Genomic DNA, 19995 nt, shown 5'->3' with positions numbered 1-19995 from the left:
GTGTGTCCAGTGTGTGCAGTGTAGAGTGTGTGCAGTGCGTGTGTGCAGTGCAGTGTGCAGTGTGCAGTGGTGCAGTGAGAGTGAGTGCTGGGAGTGTGTGCAGTGTGCTGTGAGCAGTGTGCAGTGTAGAGTGTGTGCAGTGAGAGTGTGCAGTGGTGCAGTGAGAGTGAGTGCTGGGAGTGTGTGTAGTGTGTGCAAAAAAAAACAAAAACGGGAGCCACGTGAAAAACCGCGTTATAACAGATTTTGCGCTATAACGGGGTTTACCTGTACCATTTAATCTTGGTCACTCTCAAAATCCAATTTACAACATTAGTAAAAATACAGGAGCAGCCAAAGTTCTTTAAGAGTGTGAGATCAGTGCTTGGGACGAGTGTCCCACAAACTCACAGCATTAGAGGCTCTCCATCGAACACCTCCGGACCTCAGGGGCAATGAAACTATTATAGGGGGAGTTGTGGTTTTAGCAGGGGTGGCTCAATCAGTTGACTGAGCAACATGTGCTGAAGCAGGGCTATCCTAAAATGTGACGGGTTGTTGGCATTGGAGGACTGGAGTCGGCCACCCCTGATGTAGCTGATGGCACTTTACACTGGATTGGGGTGTAATACCCCAACATGCGCTCAGAGTGAATCTCCCCGAGTGGAGTGTTGATTACTAACCTTTGGTAAAAGCGGCACGTACGATGTTAAGCTGCATTTCTGCTCGTCAGTGACAATATTCTTTGTCATCTCGTTATTTCAGCCAATTACAACGAACTGTACCAGTGGTCGGTGGAGTTTTACCCGGAGTTTTGGGCTGAATTTTGGGACTTCAGCGGCATCGTGTACTCCCGCCTGTATGAGGAGGTACGTCCATGATCCAAGTCCCCCCCCCCTTTTTTTTTTTACACAGTATTGAAGCAAGGGGTCCCCGTAGCGGATCCCTACTCATTTCAGCTCCGGGCCTACCTGCTTCCCGAGATACTGGCCTCTGAAGAGGGTTCCCGGTATCTCTATGTTTCTTTAAAGCTACCGCGTCACACGGGCCAATAGGAAGCCGCACCGGATGATGTCACGGCTTCCTATTGGCTCGCAGGGCGCGGGAGCTTGGAAACTCCATTACGTGATCCTTGCTAGCCGAGCGGCTACCGGCACTCCCTACAGATATAAGTATCTCCGGAAGCAGGGGGTCCCCAGAGCTGAAATGAGTGGGGTTCAGCTCCAAAGACCCCCTGCTTCAATCCTATGTAAAAAAAAATTAGCTCTCGCTTGAGTTGGCGCTTTAATAACATGACTGTTCATTGCTTTAAGTCAGCACACTCTCACTTTAGTATTTTTATGGTAAATCTGTTCTTATAGCAACTTATGCATCTAATGATAATAAAGCCGGCGTTTATTTAGACCATGTGACCGGGACAGGCGCACAGGAGCCATGTTGTAATCACACACACAATACAGAGTCACGTCCCACTGATGCACATGTTGTCTTGTCCACGGTCAAAACCCCTCGCTCTGTTTCGCATTATGCTACCAAGCGTCCTGACGCCGCCTGTGCCACGTGTGGGAAATGCAGGTCCGTGGTAGCTGCAGACGGAAGAAAAGGGTTTGGTTAATAAAAATGTATGTATTTAATTTGTACATGAAACAATTTATGGTGGGTAAAAAAAAGTGACGAAACCCTCTCTACCATACAACAAATAAAAATCCCACTTGTGAGCACATTCACACGTCTCAGGCTACGGCCCCAGTGCCTGCGCTGCACGCGCCTGCCAGGCTGGCGGCGCGTGAAGCCGAATCCCCCAGTCTGCAGTGAGCTGCAGGGGGAAAGACAGGAGGGGCATGATGGGGGCGCGACCATGACATCACCCGGCAGGTTCGCCCTCATAGACTTAACTGCCGGGGGGCGTGGCCTAGCGCTCCATCGCTAGAGCTGATCACAATTTTCCTGTCTGCAGGAAAAACGGAGCGAGCAGCGCGGCGGCCGCCTCTCGCAGCGCGGCCGGCCTTATTGAGGGACGGCTCTTGTCCCCGCGGCCGGCGCTGCAGCAGCCAGCGGGGACCAAGCCTCAGACAGGTCTGCAGCCCTGCCTTTCCCTTTTATCTCTTGGCATGCAGTGCTTCACTGCAGCAAGGGACTCTGGGAAATGGCACGCAAATGAGCACACAGTGTCAAATTTTGCTTTATGTCCATTTTAACATGGAGCCCTATAAGCTCAAGCCTGCCGTATTACACAACTTTTCAGCACAACTTGGGCTCAGGAAGTTCATATACCTTTTTATGTAAATGAAAGATCACAGGTTCCATTTGCAGTGCAGCCCCCTAATATATCGCTGGCTCATGTACCCGTGGTTGAACCGCTTAGAAATTAGGTACCTTTAGTAAACTACTAAACCAAGACTTTGCTTTGTTTATTTTGCAGAAAGCAACGATTTTCTGTAATTAAAGCCACAATTCCCTCCCCCAGAAGCCTATCAGTTTAAGTCATGTTAGTAATTAGTTATTAGTCATTTTAGTAATGTTAGTATCTTGTCCCCTGAGTATGTCCTGCTCTTACATTACTGTTAACCCCCCCCCCCCCAAAAAAAAGCATGATTTTCTTGATCTCTACCTTGTTAGGTTCCCATAGTAACATTTTTACAGCGCTGGGCTCTGGGAAGAGCTTCATTTTTTTTCCCCCAAATTTTTATTGGGTTTTTCAGAGGGTAGGGTACAGCATAACATATCACAACAAACTGATACAGAAGTCATTAGTTAGTTTTGAAAAAATTGACAATAGTAGAGCTTCCGCACAACCTGTTAGGATCCAGGAGTATCAAGCCCTTCTCCGTCCGGAGGGGGGGGGGGGGGGGGGGAGTCTATGGATCTGCACCCGTCTCTCCTTTTCAAGAGGCGAAAGGCTAGTTGAAAGGAAGAAAGAGGGGAGCGAGAGAGGGGGGGGGGGGGGAGGGATGGAGGAGCGGAGTGGTATGGAGCGGCATAAGAGGGGGCCGCCCAAGGCCCGATATCCACCGAGCTCTAGAACAGAGTTTGAGAACTCTATGGGGCTTTAATCATATGGCCAAGCTTCCCAGGTTTTGTTGAATCTGTCTAGTTGTCGATTTAATCGGTCTGATAGGAGGTTCATCAAATGGACTTCCCTGATTCTGGTGAGTACCATCTCCCTGTTGGGTGGTCTAGTTTTTTTTCCATTTTGCCACTATTGAGCGGCGGGCTGCCGTTAGTACAAAGGATGTTCATTTTTTGAGCTGAGGAGGGAGGCCTTCAATAGGCTTACCCAACAGAAACGACACCGGATCCAGTGGGACCTCCACCTCACTTATCTCCTCCACCATGGATCGGATCAAATCCCAAAAAGGGCCTAACAAGGGACAGGTCCACAGTATGTGTACCAGGTCTCCCTGCTGGCCGTATCCCCTCCAACAGAGGTCTGACAGGCCAGGGATGAGCTTCATTTTAATCTCCCGGACACTATAATATTTCCAACGCTTACAGCTCCGGGAACAGAGCATTCTGCTAGTAAAAATTAGAATAGCGTTGGAAAGCTCACCAAGAGATCTCTTAAAGTAAGTGATAAGAATAAATGCAACAAAAATAAATAGCGATCAGGGCTGCATTGAAATAATCCCAAAGAAACCAGTGATTCATTTCATTACAACCGGTGTGACTGCTCCTGGAAAAGGTATGAGAAAGGAAAGGCCTGCAGTGCTTGTCATTGTTTCCTGCAGGTAATCGACACGTCGAAAGGAATCGCCGATATCCCAGAGTGGTTTAAAGGGAGCCGACTGAACTACGCAGAGAACCTGCTTAAACACAAGGAGAATGACAAAGTGGCATTGTATGCAGCCCGTGAGTATTCCTCATCAAGGGGACGGTCGGAAATGCAGTTTCTTAAAGGAGAGCATCCACTGAACTCAGGAAGTGTGTTCCTATAAGTAACTTATTTCCTGTATTTAGAGTTTTTTTTTCTTTAGGTAAACGATATACTATATCCAGTGGCAGATTTCCCAATAGGCCCGTTTGGCTCGGGCCTAGGGCGGCAAAAATGTCCGCCCCCCCATATACATTTGCTGCACTCTCCGGCCTATCGGGCCTTAGTGACTTACATATGGCGGCCGCCTCCTTTCTGCCTCCCTTCTCCTTCTTCCGATTCGCAGCGGCAAATGACGCCGCAGACGTCACCAGCGTGGCGTCAATACGGCGCCTCGTTGTCATGGCAACGTGACGTCACGGCATCAGATGACGTCGCTTTGCCATGGAAACGAGACGCCGTGTGACGTCACTTCGGTGACGGCCGCGGCATCATTTGACGCTTCGAATCGGAAGGAGGAGGGCGGCAGGAAGGAGGCGGCCGCCATATGTAAGTGCCGAGGGGCGGCGGATATCGAAATCCGCCGCTGACTGTATCCATGACAGATATAAGTTATCCCAACTCACGCTTGAGGACTGGCGTTGAGCACCCCCTGCATTAACCCCTCCCCTGCCTACTCTGGAAGCAAAACTGGGGGGTTTAACCCGGACACCTCTCTCCCTGACCCGTCTCCACAGGGGAAGGGGAAGAAAACATTGACAAAGTGACGTTTGAAGAGCTGAGATGCGACGTCGCGCTGTATGCTGCCGCAATGAGGAAAATGGGAGTGAAAACCGGCGACCGGGTTGTAGGTAACGAACTGTATTAACTACCCACAAGACGCCGCGCCTGTCAAAAACACAAACGCCAACAAAACCCTTCCCAAGGGCTCGAGTCAAATACCGGGTTTGCCCGATTATAAGGCGATGTTTTTTTTCTTTCCAATAAAGTGAAGTTGAAAAGTACATGCTCGCCTTATAATCGGACCCCGCCCACTTTGCGGCGAGCCAATCAGCAGTCGGAAGTATGAAATAGGAGGGTAAAACGGAGAAAGCTCGACATTGGGGGGGTTGGAGCAGCCATGTTGCTTGGGGCAGGAAGCTCAAACTGAGACAGACAGACAGAGAGACAGAGACAGACAGACAGACACACACACACACAGACCATATATTTGTGTGTGTGTGTGTGTGTGAACTTTTTTCTTTCCAGCTGCTACTGAAATTAGGGGGTTGCCTTATATTAAGGGTCACCCAACATTCGGGCACATACGGTACATTTAATTCATCCCAATGCCGTAAGCGTACCCCAGACTCGGACGTTCTCATATATCATGGGGCTGGAACACCAAGAAAGAGAAGTGTTTTTACAAGAGGCCGTGTTCTGAAGCGGGAGGGCGGGAGGCTCGGGAGATGCAAGGAAGTACTTGTCAGAGAGGGTGGTGGATGCATGGAACGGGTTCCCAACAGAGGTGGGAGGTGCTAAGTATCGGCAGACTATTGGTTCTCGTCTGCTTGCAGTTTCTATGTTTCTATGCAAAACATCTCCCGTACATTTTAATAGCGAGCTTTGAACCTTGTACAGGGTCTTTGTTTGTGTGTGTAGCGTATTAATTCAGGCTGCCGTCAGCACAGGATTGTCAGGACTACAGGCCCGAGCCTGGCGGCGGAAGGGGCCACAGCTGCCCAACTTCTGGGATTGGCTGGCCGTGCCCCCGTCCTCCACCAGGCTCCTGTCGTGGTTTCCTGCCCTCCCCCTCCTAATGGCGTCCGTTGCACCATTTTTAAACCAGAATTATTTACCTCATAGTTAATGCATTTTTCTTAACTCAACCCACTTATGAATAAAAAAAAAAAAAACGATCTGAAGTCGCGACATTTTTTACATTGGTGATATTAACTTGGGCGGAGCCGAGATAAACCGAACAACTCTAATGCAGGGGACTGAAATCAGGGGCTGGCTGGCAAACTTTGGCCCAGGGGGCAAGTCCAACCAACCGGCCCAAGAATCAGGCGGCCCACACACCAAAAACAGATGCACGCACCATATACACAGACGTACGCACACCAGATGCATGCATGCCGGATGCACGCACCATATACACAGATGCACACGCACACCAGATACATGCACCATATACACAGACGCGCACACACACCAGATACACGCACCATATACACAGACACGCACACCAGGTATACGCACCATATACACCGATACATGCACCATACACAGACACGCACACCAGATACACGCACCATATACACAGTTGCACACACATACCAGATACACATACCATACACAGACGCACACACCGGGTATACGCACCATATACACAGACACACACACACCATATACAGACACACACACACACCAGATACACGCACCATATACACAGTTGCACACACACCACATACACAGACGCACACACCAGATACACGCACCATAAATACAGACGCACACACACCAGATACACATACCATACACAGACACGCACACCAGGTATACGCACCATATACACAGACGCACACACACCAGATACACAGACGCACACATGCATTGTGTTGCATTAGCGCTATTAGCACATTTTCATTTTTTTCGCTCTCATACGCACATGCATGCCATACACTATACAATGAGAAAAGCTCCGCACACACACAAAAGCACAATAAACACGCACACCACACACACACACACAATGGACCCCAGCTGGGAAGAACTGGGGCTCCGGTAACCGGATGCTGAAGTTGGGCCAGACCCGGGCCGGTTCTCCTGGCTTTCCCGCCTGTTGCCGGCCCTGTTTAGGGATACCGCGCTAACACACGGTATAACACGTCTGTTTGTCATCGGACCATTGTGGCTCTAGCCCTCACATGTACGAGTTTCCTTTTTGTTTAATACAGCCCTGTTTCAGAGTGGCATCTGGCACAGCCAGGCCTGGCCGCACGGGGATCACATGCGCCCTTCCTTACACTGTTCTCTTGTGCTAGGTTACCTGCCGAACAGCATTCACGCTGTAGAAGCGATGCTGGCCGCCGCGAGCATTGGTGCTATATGGAGTGCCACATCTCCTGATTTCGGCATCAACGTGAGTAATCGGCATGTCCGCGCGCCCCTTTACTGCAGCACTTCAGTTCAAGTTGGCAAGGGGGGCGGGGGGGTGAGCAGGGACAAGGGCCCAGTCGGATAGACCACCAGCACCCAACACCCCTTCAACAACCCAGGCCTGGGCATATGTAGGGTTAGGGCAGGGGTGCTCAAATCCAGTCTTCAAGCCCCCCCCCCACCCCAGCAGGTCAGGTATTCAGGGTATCCCCGCTTCAGCACAGGTGGTGCAGTCTTTAACTTAGTCACTGATTGAGCCACCTGTGCTGAAGCTGGGATATCCTGAAAACCTGACCTGTAGAAGGGATGGGGGGGGGACTGGAGTGATGCACCCCAGGGTTAGGGCACCAATTTTTATGCTGGGACGTCTCTTCACCGGTGAAGTTTGTCACGTGAAAACGGGAGTAGAAAAAGCGGAGACGTGGACTTTGATCCATCCTATTATAGGACGTAGGGTGGGTAGCTCCCCACCGGAAAACACCGGAGCTAAATTATCCACTAGCACGTGCCTATTCCAACAAAGAACTCCATTGTATAGCGTCATGCCCTGAAACGTGTAGTGTCCGTGTTGTGTTGGTTCTGCAAATAGAGGTGTGACTGTATTGCAACATGTGCAGGAAGATACAAGCCAAACCTTGTATAATGTACTGGATGCTGATAGATGCAGCTGGATATGTTCTGGTGCTGGTCAGCTACTGGAGACTGTAGCAGTGCAAAGTACAAGTCATTACAGCTAAAGTCTTCCCTTCTTGGCTGATGAGAAACCTTATGTTAGATGAAGAATAGGTCGTAATAATATGAAGTCAGTTTCACTTCTCTGTGTTTCAGATTCAACTGTTTATAAATATTGCTTTAGTGTGTGTGTGTATATATATATATATATATATATATATATATATATATATATATATATATATATATATATATATATAGGAGCCAAGGGAATAAAGATTGCGCCCCTCTGCTCTAATCATCTGCATTCCTACGTGCTGCCATTCAGTATTATAGGACAGGGACAGTTGAAGGTCTCGTTGCCAAAGTGAATGTTGCTGCTCTGAATGTCATAACTTATCTGTATTGTAGCAAACTGCTACATATTGTGTCCTGCAAATTCCTCAAACTGGTTGTCTGCATGAACATACTTGGCTACAGTCTATCTATTGTGTGATACTTTGGTCCCAATGGGTATGTATGTATATCGGGCTATTAATAGCACTTCACAGCAGTAATACACGTGACAATCATATAAATCACAAATAATACAAATAACATGTAACGGTTTTCTCCCCCCCCCCAATCGCAGATTATACTGTGGGTGCGGAGAAACATACAATGTTACCATAGGTGTGGTGCATTACCTGTTGGCTCACAGGAGGGCTGAGCTTCCGCCACGGGGAACCTGGGGCAATATATATTAGGAGTAACCACTTTCTCAATTCAGCACCTCCACCTGCGATGGCTCCCACCAGAGAGGGAGTGGTTCCTCGCAGGACAATCACAATAATCACATACACGGTGAGGTATAATAACTAATACTATTTACTTAAGAACATGAGATAACACATATCATGACAATACCAACATAACCGGTGTCCCTCTCTAGAGGAGCCACTTACCACTGCGTCGCGCAGGACGCTTTCCCCAACACCAGGTGATCCCACCCAGTGTCCATAGAATCCCACCCAATGTCCCGCACTCTTGCAGAGAGAAGCAATGGGTGACTGCGCAGTCACAATTACACTAAGGGCCCGTTGGTGCACTTATGACTGTATAGTACCTGCCGAGTACTCCGGTGCTCGGATCAGCAACAACTTCACAAAGGGTCAGACGCGCGATGATTCCATCTGATCCCAACCTGGAGATATTCTCTGTGGCCACGACTTGAGCCCGAACTCCTTCCCTGGAACCGCAGCGTCCGCTGAGTCCCTACCTAACACTATAACAACGTGACACACACTGTACTATAGGCCGTCCCTACAGCACAGCATCCTTAGGTGGCTTAAGGAAAACTCCTAGGGCCTGCGGGTTTGCCTATCCTATGCAGGTAGGTCCCTGCACCCACCCTACTCGTAACACGTGCCCTGGGCCATGGCTCCCCGGATTGGTTACCGCTATGAACCCCCCAGTTGCCTCATACTACGCGCAACGCGGCCCTGGGCTATGGCTCCCCGGACTGGTTACCGCTATGAACCCCCCAGTTGCCTCATACTACGCGCAACGCGGGCCCTGGGCTATGGCTCCCCGGACTGGTTACCGCTATGAACCCCCCAGTTGCCTCATACTATGCGCAACGCGGGCCCTGGGCTATGGCTCCCCGGACTGGTTACCGCTATGAACCCCCCAGTTGTCTCACGTCGCTTACCTCCTCTAATTCCTGCAGCAACGCTCTGCAGACTAACACTCAGCCCACTTGTCCCTTTCTTCCCTTTCTGTTCCCCAGCTCTAACTACAGTAAGTGACAGGACATGAGGGCTGTGCCTGGCAACACTCACTAACCTGGTGGGGAATCAGGGCTAACGTGGGCCTTGGGGGTGCTGGCCTAGTACAGGGAGTCCCTGACTCCTGCACCCTACCTCCTTCCCTGGGCTGCTCCTGACTGACTGAACACGTAGCTGCAAGCCCGCGAAATGTATCCTTTTCTTCTCCTGGCAGTCTTGCAGCCCTATTGGCTCCTATGAGGCACCTGGTGCCTCCCTCGCTAGGCCCTATGGGAATTGTAGTCCCGGAGCACCTGTAATTACATTGGGGCCGCGTGCGCGCCTTCCCTGCGCCTGCACTAACCCCTAATGGCCGCCGCCACATCTCTCTCACTGTCCCTACTCTCGCGCGATTCTTTCCTGCCCTTGCGCGACTCTCTAAGAGCTGTCTCAACTCCCTACCTAATCCTGCGCATGCGCGACTCTGTTGGCCCGCCGGAAGCTTACTGCGCATGCGCGAACCGGCGCGACATGGCGGCGCCCTGCGTGAGAGCCGCCGGAGATCTCCTGCACTCCGGTGCGCTCCCTCCTCGGCCCCCACTTTTCGGAATGGCCGTCGGGTCTGCCGCTGGCCTCCGGCAGTACCCGCCATCGGTCCTGGCCACGGAGGCACCGAGGAAGGTCGCAGGGGGCAAAGGGTGACCTGGCTACACTCACATAAAGGGGAGAAGTGCTTCAGACATAAAAGTGACATTTAGGAAAATGTGTCGTGCCCCGAAGAGCTTACAATCTAATTGATAAGTAGGAAGAACGTATAGAGACAGTAGGAGGAGGTTCTTGTAAGTGCGTCTGCAGGGGGCCATGATCGATCTATGAGGTGTATAGTATCAGCCACAGTGCTACTCATATGCTTTGTTAAAGAGGTGGGTTTTAAGATGGATCTTAAAGGTGGATAGAGAGGGTGCTAGTCGGGTGTTGAGGGAAAGGGCATTCCAGAGGTGTGGGGCAGTCAGGGAGAAAGGTTTAAGGCGGCAGAGGGCTTTAGACACAAAGGGGGTAGAGAGAAGACATCCGTGAGCAGAACGCAAGAGTCGGGATGGTGTGTAGCGAGAAATTAGGGCCGAGATGTAATGAGTGCCAGAAGAATGTAAAGCTTTAAAAAGTGAGGAGAATTGAGTGTGAGATACGGGATTTGATAGGAAGCCAGGTGAGTGATTTCAGCAGGTGGGACGCTGAGACAGATTTAGGAAAGAGTAGCGTGATTCTGGCAGCAGCGTTTAGGATAGTTTGTAGGGGAGACAGGTGAGAGGCAGGAAGGCCGGACAGCAGGAGGTTACAGTAATCGAGACAGGAGAAAATGTATCTCTGTAATATTGCGGAGGACAAAAAGGACAGGTTTTAGCTACCTGATGAATGTGAGGAGAATGTGAGAGAGGAGTCGAGTGTGACCCCTAGGCAGCGTGCTTGGGTAACTAGGTATATATGATAGTGCTTTCAACAGTAATTTGGAAGGAGGTCGTAGGTCCAGGTTTGGGAGGAAGTATGAGGAACTCTGTTTTTGCCATGTTAAGTTTAAGTCGGCGGAGGACCACCCAGGATGATATCGCAGAGAGACATTCAGAATCTTTGGTCTGTTCAGCAGGTGTAAGGACGGGGGTTGAAAAGTAAATTTGTGTTTCGTCAGTATAGAGGTGACATTTGAAGCCAAAAGATGAGATTAGGTCACCTAGAGAGAGTGTGTAAAGAGAAAAGAGAAGAGGTCCCAGGACAGAGCCCTGGGGTATCCCCCACAGAGAGATCAATAGAGGTGTTAGCCAAAGAGACATTGAAAGTACGCTGGGATAGGCAAGAGGAGAACCAGGATAGAGTTTTGTTACGGATACCAAGAGTATGGAGAATGTGAAGGAGAAGAGGGTGGTCCACAGTATCAAATGCTGCAGAGAAGTCGAGTAATATGAACAGAATGTAGTGACCTTTGTCTTTGTCAGCATGGAGGTCGTTAGTTATTTTAGTGAGGGCTGTTTCAGTGGAGTGAGCAGTGCGGAAGCCATATTGTAGAGGGTCTAGGAGAGAATAGGTGGTGAGAGAGGAGAGTTGGGAAGAGGTGTAAGGCCTCGGCCATGCTTACTGCTTGCTGGCGGAGGCGCGCTCCCGCTCAGCACTGAGCCCCTACAGCCGCAATTAGAGCGGCTTTAGTAGGGGCTCGCCTACGCAAGCGCGCGGAAGCGTAGGTCTTAGGGAATTTTAACATTTCCCCGCTTGCCGGCACGCAGGGCCGGTCACGTGAGTCGGTTCGACCAATGAGGGCGAACCAGCTCCGTGACGCCACTGGTCCGCCCCCGGCCCGCCCCTTGACGGCGCGCAGGGAAAGCACCCGCAAGGCCAGGGAAAGCACCCGCTTTCCCTAAGCCTCAGCGCGCCTCAGCACGCCAGTGGAGAGCCTGGCCGAGGCCTAAGATGGGAGGAGGAAACAGAGGGGATGTCCTGATGTATGAATTCCACCTTTTCCTTGAAATAGTCAGAACAGTCCTGAGGTGAGATGGAGGAAGAAAAACAGGCAGCAGAGGGTGGTTTGAGTAGGGAGTCAAAGACAGAAGAGTCGGCGTGGGTTAGACTTGTGCGTGTTAATTAGTGAAGAAAAGTAGGTTCGTTTAGCCTGAGAGAGGGCAGAGTTGAAACAGGATAGCATAAATTTGTAGTGAATGAAGTCTGCGAGAGCGTGAGATTTCCTCCAGAGCCGTTCAGAGGAACGAGTGGAGGAACGCAGCATGCGCGTGTGGAAATTAAGCCTGGGGTTAGAAGGGCGAGGATGGCAGAGAGAAAGCGGGGCATGTAGATCAAGAGACGAGGATAAGGCAGAATTGTAGTTCCTGACCAGGTTGTCAGGGGCTTAAGCAGAACTGAGAGAGGCGAGGGAGGAGCGTAAAGTGGACTCAAAAGCTGGTAGGTTAATAGAGCGCAAGTCTTTGCAGAAACAAGGGATAGATGGAGATGGAGAAAGGGAGGGGCGAGAGAGACAGAGACAGAGAGAGACAGAGACATAGCCATAGAGACATAGCCATAGAGACATAGCCATAGAGACAGAGCCATAGAGACAGAGCCATAGAGACAGAGAGAGAGGGAGGGGCAGAGACAGAGAGAGGGGCAGAGACAGAGAGAGAGGCAGAGACAGAGAGAGAGGCAGAGACAGAGAGAGAGGCAGAGACAGAGAGAGAGGCAGAGACAGAGAGAGAGGCAGAGACAGAGAGAGAGGCAGAGTCAGAGAGAGAGGCAGAGGCAGAGAGAGAGAGAGAGGCAGAGAGAGAGAGAGAGGCAGAGTCAGAGAGAGGCAGAGTCAGAGAGAGGCAGAGTCAGAGAGAGGCAGAGTCAGAGAGAGGCAGAGTCAGAGAGAGGCAGAGTCAGAGAGAGGCAGAGTCAGAGAGAGGCAGAGTCAGAGAGAGGCAGAGTCAGAGAGAGGCAGAGTCAGAGAGAGGCAGAGTCAGTCAGAGTCAGAGAGACAGACAGAGAGACAGACAGAGAGACAGACAGAGAGACAGACAGAGTGACAGACAGAGTGACAGACAGAGTGACAGACAGAGTGACAGACAGAGTGACAGACAGAGTGACAGACAGAGTGACAGACAGAGTGACAGACAGAGACACAGACAGAGACACAGACAGAGACACAGACAGAGACACAGACAGAGACACAGACAGAGACACAGACAGAGACACAGACAGAGACACAGACAGAGACACAGACAGAGACACAGACAGAGACACAGACACAGACAGAGACACAGACAGAGACAGACAGAGACACAGAGACAGACAGACAGACAGAGACAGACAGACAGACAGAGACAGACAGACAGAGACAGACAGACAGAGAGACAGAGACAGACAGAGGCCCGGGCCATAGAGGGGGGGAGCCGTGCTGAGGCGCGCGGACGCTGAGGCTCGCCTGCAGAAGCTGGGCGATTTCATGCCCATACAGGCGAGCCAGCGTCCGCGATCGGAGGTGGGGGGAGACTTAGGGAGGCGGGGCAGTGACGTCGCTGGGCCAATCGCCCGCGACGCACTGACGTCGACGTCACGGCGCTGACGTCACGGCGCCGTGACGTTGACGCAGCCCCACTCTCATTGGAGGTTTTTAGCCGACAGCGCGCTGAAAAACAGCTTGGCGCTCGGCTGAAACCTCCAACTCCTCCGCACGCCTGCGGACGCTCGCGCGAGCCCCCTCTCAAGGCATCCTCATTGAGGATGCAGGGGCTCAGCGCGGAGCGTCCGCACGCCTCAGCACGGCCTGTCCATCTATGGACACGGCCAGAGACAGACAGAGAGACAGACAGAGACAGACAGAGACAGACAGAGAGACAGAGACGAAGTGATGGTCAGAGAGAGGAAAGGGGGAAATGGAGAAATCAGAGAGAAGTTTTGAGTGAAAACCAGGTCTAGGTAGTGGCCATCCTGCTGGCTGCAGTCCACTGTTGAAGGCCAAAAGAAGAGGATAGAAAGCGGGAAGCCCAAGGGAGAGAGGGGTCATCAATATGGCAGTTGAAGTTCCCAAGGAGAAGAACAGGGGAGTCTGAGGAGAGAAAGAAGGAGAACCAGGACTCAAAGAGTGAGAAAGAAAGGCAGAAGGGGGATGAGTAGAGGTAGGTGGGCAATAGATGATCGCCACGTGGACAGGGAGAGGAGAATAAAGCTGGACAGTGTGAGCCTCAAAGGAGGGAAAATAAAGAGAGGGAGGAGTTGGAAGGAATCAAAATTAGCGGTGATTTTTCAAGCAGGGTTCCCGCGGATGACAGGGGGGTGAGCTGGGACAGCTGATCGCGCGGATCACCAGCAGTGGCGGCGGCGGCCGGCAGTTTCATCTCCCTCCTCCTGTCCATGCCGGAATTTGGGTCCAACTTCCGCCCAAGCTGCGGGGTCCCGAACCGGCGCAGGACTGGAGACCTCACTCCAAGATAAGAGTGTGCGTGTGTAAGAGAGAGAATGAGTGAGGGGAAGAGAGAGGGGGGAAGAGAGACTAGGGGAGCGTGTAAGGGGGGGGGGGGGGGAAGATGGAGGGGAAGAGAGGGGGGAGTGTGCGAGGGGGAAGAGAGAGAGGGAGTGTAAGGGGGAAGAGGGGTTTTAAGGAGGGCAAGAGAGAGGGGGGAGTATAAGGGGTAAAGAGGGAGCCGAATGTAAGAGGGGAATGGAGGGGAAGAGCGGGGGGAAGAAAGATGTGGGGGGGGGGTGTGTGTAAGGAGGGGAGTCTAAGAGGGGAGAGGGATGGCAGGGGAACAGTGGGAGGAGTGTAAGGGGAAAGAAAGGGAGTGTAAGAGGGGAAGGGGTGGGAAGAGTGGGGGTGTGTGTAGGGGGGAGAAGAGTGGGGGGAGTGTAAGGGGGGAGGGGGGTGTCTTAAAGAGAGGGCGGCATCCACGCATATATAAACCGCTTCCGGAAGCGAGCAGCGGAGAATTTGCGCCGCTGACGGGGTGATCAATGTGGGAGGCAATCCAAAGCTGAGAGCGCAACAGACAAGAGCAAACGCAAGGGCCCCCGTGCCGTCGGCAGTCAAAGACAACACCAAAATGTTTCAAATACTAAACAGTAACATACAGTATTCAAGTCGAGGCCGATTGTGATTCCTCACTTTCCCCCTAGTGATACCCGTTACTCCCTAACAGAGATAGTCAGTGGCAACACTTGATCTGAAGGCCCTTCTGAGCTGGCATAACCAATTCTAACCCATCCAATAGAAGGGCTCCCCTCAAATTCTAGTAGTAAAGTGGAATAATAAGTGGCACATGCCACAGTGATATCCGAGTCCTACATAATATAATATACGAGACATGAATTAACTGGAGCAGAGGTTAGCGCCATTCCTATTCATGTCTCGTATATTATAACTGTGATTAATGCCCGATGCCAAAGCTACAGATCAGTAATTACTTCAAAATACCAGTAGATTCATTGGCAATATGTGATATATCTTATCTTATCTTTCTTATAATTGAAAACGTTGTATGTTTGCTGTTTTTATGGGCAATCTGATTGGTCCGTCGGTCTGTCACTCAGCCTCATTGGCCTGTGTGGTTCTCTGACCACACCTGCCCTCACCCCTGCACACTGCTCACACCGTCCGGCCCTCCGTCAAACCCCCCCCACCCCCCTCCCAAGCTCACCCGCCGGCTCTCCCTCATCAATGACCCCCCCTCACCCGCAGCTCACTCACCGGCTCCCTCTCAACGCGCGGTCCGTTACCCCTGACCGCTACCTTCCCCATCGGCACGCCCTTAAGATTAAGGCCCCGCTGCCTCAGACCATGCGCCCGCACTGCAGACAGGCGGCGCGTGGAGAGGCACTGGTCTGTAGGGAGCGGCGGCCGGGGGGGCGTAGTTTGAGCGGAGGGCTGCAGCGGGAGTCTCTGCTGCTCTCCGTGCTACCCCCCCCCCCCCCCTCCACATGCCCTCTGCTGCTCCCCGTGCAGCTCACGCCCGATACCCCCCTCCCCCTCCAGTGGATGGCTGCAGCGGGGGTCGGTCTCCCGGGCTGCAGGAGGGTGCTGCTGCCGGCGGTATGCTTAAGGTAAGCAGCTTCCCCCCCACTCATGCCCTCCTCTCCGTGCTGATCCCTCCCTCCGTCCGTCCGTCCTTAAACACACACACACACACACTTCCTCCCCTACCTTTTGCATGTGGGGGAAGCTGTGACAGCTCCAGCCCCCGGCGCCGATAGGCTCACCAGCGCACCACGTGACGCGTCACTGCTCGGAATCGCAATTCTCTTGCATCCCCTGGCGGCTGACGCGTCACAGCTCGTAGTGAGCCGTGCAGCGAGGGGGGACTGTAACCGGCTCGGGAGGATAACGTGCACGCCGCAGCGGGACCAAACCCTAAGGCTGAGGCCCCAGTACTTCCGCTGCATGCGCGCCCGCGAGACTGGCAGCGCGTGCAGCCGATTCCCCGGTCTGCAGTGAGCTGCAGGAAGAGAGACCGGGGGGGGTTGGGGGGCGTGGCGGGGGAGTGACGGAGGCGCGGCCATGACGTCACCCGGCAGGTTCGCCCTCATTGGCTAAACCGCTGGGGGGCGTGGCTCAGCGCTCGCCACAGCGCTGCGGCCCCCCCTCGCAGCGGGCCCGGCACCATTGAGGGGAGGGCTCTCGTCCCTGCAGCGTCCGCCACAGTGGGCGCTGCAGTAGCCAGCGGGGACCAGGCCTTAACCTGTTTGCCTGCGCACTGCAGGACATGGGCACGAGGGGGGGGGGGGCGGGGGCACGGCCGTGGCGATGGGGGCACGGCCGTGGCGATCGCGGCGTGGCTCACTGTCCCCTGGGGCGCCCGGTGGGGGGGATACACATACTTTACACAGGTACAGCAAAGGTTAATGCTGCCTCAGATTGGCTGCCTCTGTTTGTGGCTGTTTATCTGCCTTTGATTACCTGGCTCTGATTGGCTGCCTCCCCCCTGGAACCGCACACACTGACTGACAGAAGCCGCCTGACTACATCCCCAGCTTCCCCTGCAGCGGGTGATGCGCTGCTCCCGTGACCCGTCCCGCCTGGATGCTCCTCCCGTGGTAAAGATGGCAGATGAGGATGGGAAAGGGATTCACTCCAGTCAGCGGAACGGGGGAGGTGGGGGGCCAGAGGTTGGGCCCGGCAGGCCCGGGGCAGGGCCCCCGCGTAGTTCGCATCGTTAAGTCCGGTTACGGGTTTAACGAGCGGGGCCAGGTGAGCGTGGGCGGCCAGCTGTGGAGCATTAACGGGGAGCAGCACCAACAGCACCCCCACATCAGCACCCCGCTATCTCCAGCACCCCCACATCAGCACCAACAGCACCCCCACATCAGCACCCTGGTATCCCCAGCACCCCCACATCAGCACCCCGCTATCTCCAGCACCCCCACATCAGCACCAACAGCACCCCCACATCAGCACCCTGGTATTCCCAGCACCCCCACATCAGCACACCGGTATCCCCTGCCCCCTGGTATCCCCTGCCCCCCAGGACACCGCCATTCTCAGCCCCCCGCCATTCTGGCCCCCCCGGCATCCCCAGCCCCCATCTGCACCCCCACATCAGCACCTTCAGCACCCACACATCAGCACCTTTGCCACTCCAGCCCCATTGGCACCCCCCCATCGGCACACCCACATCCGTCCCATTGCACCCCCACCCCCATATCAGCACCAAACCCTTCCAAATCATCAGCACCCCTATACAATCACCATCAGCACCCCCACATCAGCAGTACCACCACACACCATCCTGTGCCGCGTGGACCACTCCATACCCAACCACCCAAATGCCACCCCCACCCCACAAACATCCCGGGCAAGGCCAGGTCTCTCAGCTAGTATATATATATATATATATATATCTCAAATGGAAATATTACATATATGCTCATTTGCATGTCTTAGACAGGTCTACAACCCCGCCTTTCACCATTATCACACAGCACTTCCACTGCAGTAAGGGATTCTGGGAAAGGACATGCAAAACACCAGTGAATTGTCTTTGTAATTCTAGTAAATGTATCATTTCTTCATGTGACCACCAGAGGGCAGCAGAATCCCACAAACACTGCCTTTCGTTCCGTTGACATCACACAGCTGAAGAATACTGTACAGCTCAGTTGCTCCATGCATTACCTTCAGACTTAATAGATAGGGACTTGAAGGTGTTAATTTGTATTTTCGGGTTGTCATTTCCTTTGGCAATGTTTTGTCCGTGTTGCAATTCTCACTTCATTACCAATCTGCGCCCTGCCTATGATTCCGCAGTACGGTGTAATCAGCGCTGTCCCACACTAAATCATCCGCGAGATTTAAATTGCACATGAATTTGCTTCCAGATTAGTAATATTCCTGACACATTCTGCTTGCGTCGTCGCTCCTAATGTATCCCTTGTAAAGACGTCGAGCTGGGCACAGTATGTACACAGTATAAGATTACATACGCTTTGTTTGTTCGATACTCTTTATTCCACATTGTAACACTCCACCCTTACTTTATTCCAAGCAAGGTATTTATACAACACCAATTGTGCGCAGACTTATTCCGCACCGGTGGCCCACTCAGTCCCAGCTTCAGCACCGGTGGCCCACTCAGTCCCAGCTTCAGCACCGGTGGCCCACTCAGTCCCAGCTTCAGCACCGGTGGCCCACTCAGTCCCAGCTTCAGCACCGGTGGCTCACTCAGTCCCAGCTTCAGCACCGGTGGCTCACTCAGTCCCAGCTTCAGCACCGGTGGCCCACTCAGTCCCAGCTTCAGAACCGGTTGCTCATTCAGTCCCAGCTTCAGAACCGGTGGCTCACTCAGTCCCAGCTTCAGAACCGGTGGCTCACTCAGTCCCAGCTTCAGCACCGGTGGCTCACTCAGTCCCAGCTTCAGCACCGGTGGCTCACTCAGTCCCAGCTTCAGCACCGGTGGCTCACTCAGTCCCAGCTTCAGCACCGGTGGCTCACTCAGTCCCAGCTTCAGCACCGGTGGCTCACTCAGTCCCAGCTTCAGCACCGGTGGCTCACTCAGTCCCAGCTTCAGCACCGGTGGCTCACTCAGTCCCAGCTTCAGCACCAGTGGCTCACTCAGTCCCAGCTTCAGAACCGGTGGCTCACTCAGTCCCAGCTTCAGCACCGGTGGCTCACTCAGTCCCAGCTTCAGCACCAGTGGCTCACTCAGTCCCAGCTTCAGAACCGGTGGCTCACTCAGTCCCAGCTTCAGAACCGGTGGCTCACTCAGTCCCAGCTTCAGCACCGGTGGCTCACTCAGTCCCAGCTTCAGCACCGGTGGCTCACTCAGTCCCAGCTTCAGCACCGGTGGCTCACTCAGTCCCAGCTTCAGCACCGGTGGCTCACTCAGTCCCAGCTTCAGCACCAGTGGCTCACTCAGTCCCAGCTTCAGAACCGGTGGCTCACTCAGTCCCAGCTTCAGCACCGGTGGCTCACTCAGTCCCAGCTTCAGCACCAGTGGCTCACTCAGTCCCAGCACCGGTGACTCACTCAGTCTCAGCTTCAGCACCGGTGGCTCACTCAGTCCCAGCTTCAGAACCGGTGGCTCACTCAGTCCCAGCTTCAGCACAGGTGGCTCAATCAGTGGCTCAGTCTTCGACTGATTGAGCCACCCTTGCTGAAGCAGGGATATCCTTGAAACCTGACCTGTTGGTGGCCTTTGAGGACTGGTGTTGCCCAGCCTGGCTTATAGTCTAATTATTGGTGCCTGAGGCACAGGGAGAAATAGTCTCTCGCCAAAAGTCAAAAGCAGCGGACATTGGCATTAGGGCAGAGATGACTTGGTTTAAAGGAGCATTGAATACACAAATGGTGGGAAGCAGAGGGTCCCCGGAGCAGAACCCCATTCATTTCAGCTGCTGGGACCCCCTGCTCCCCAAAATACTTACCTCGGAAGGTGCTCCAGTGCTTAATGCAGGTGTGTAGTTCCCGCGGGGGGACAATAGGAAGCCGGGTTGGATGACATTGTGGCTTCTTATTGGCCGCGGTACCTTTTGTAGCACCCTATGTTCACACTGCAGGCGACAGTACCAGGAGCACCGTCAGAGCTAAGTATCCAGGGACGCACGTCGGGTCTCTTCAAGCCATGTATCCAAATAGACGGAAAAGGCAACAAAGACGCGCTCTGCGGAGAAGTGATAACGCTAGAGGTTTGCTTCCCACTG

General features: G+C 53.1%; 1 protein-coding gene across 3 annotated transcripts in view; it reads left to right on the top strand.

Annotated features, from left to right (window-relative positions):
• AACS (acetoacetyl-CoA synthetase) overlaps positions 1-19995 on the top strand; it is a 69477-nt gene that overhangs the window by 10880 nt on the left and 38602 nt on the right. For all 3 annotated transcript variants that reach the window (XR_012787759.1, XM_075568709.1, XM_075568710.1), the window contains exons 2-5: positions 745-848; positions 3708-3828; positions 4528-4641; positions 6817-6914. Coding sequence is in view for 2 of the 3 variants with exons in the window: in XM_075568709.1 (XP_075424824.1) it covers positions 745-848; positions 3708-3828; positions 4528-4641; positions 6817-6914 (437 nt within the window). In the remaining variant the exon portion in view is untranslated. The remainder of the gene's footprint in view (positions 1-744; positions 849-3707; positions 3829-4527; positions 4642-6816; positions 6915-19995) is intronic.

This window comes from Ascaphus truei, chromosome 13 (assembly GCF_040206685.1).
Source record: "Ascaphus truei isolate aAscTru1 chromosome 13, aAscTru1.hap1, whole genome shotgun sequence".
NCBI classification, from domain to species: domain Eukaryota; kingdom Metazoa; phylum Chordata; class Amphibia; order Anura; family Ascaphidae; genus Ascaphus; species Ascaphus truei.
This window is presented reverse-complemented; position numbering and strand designations above follow the sequence as displayed.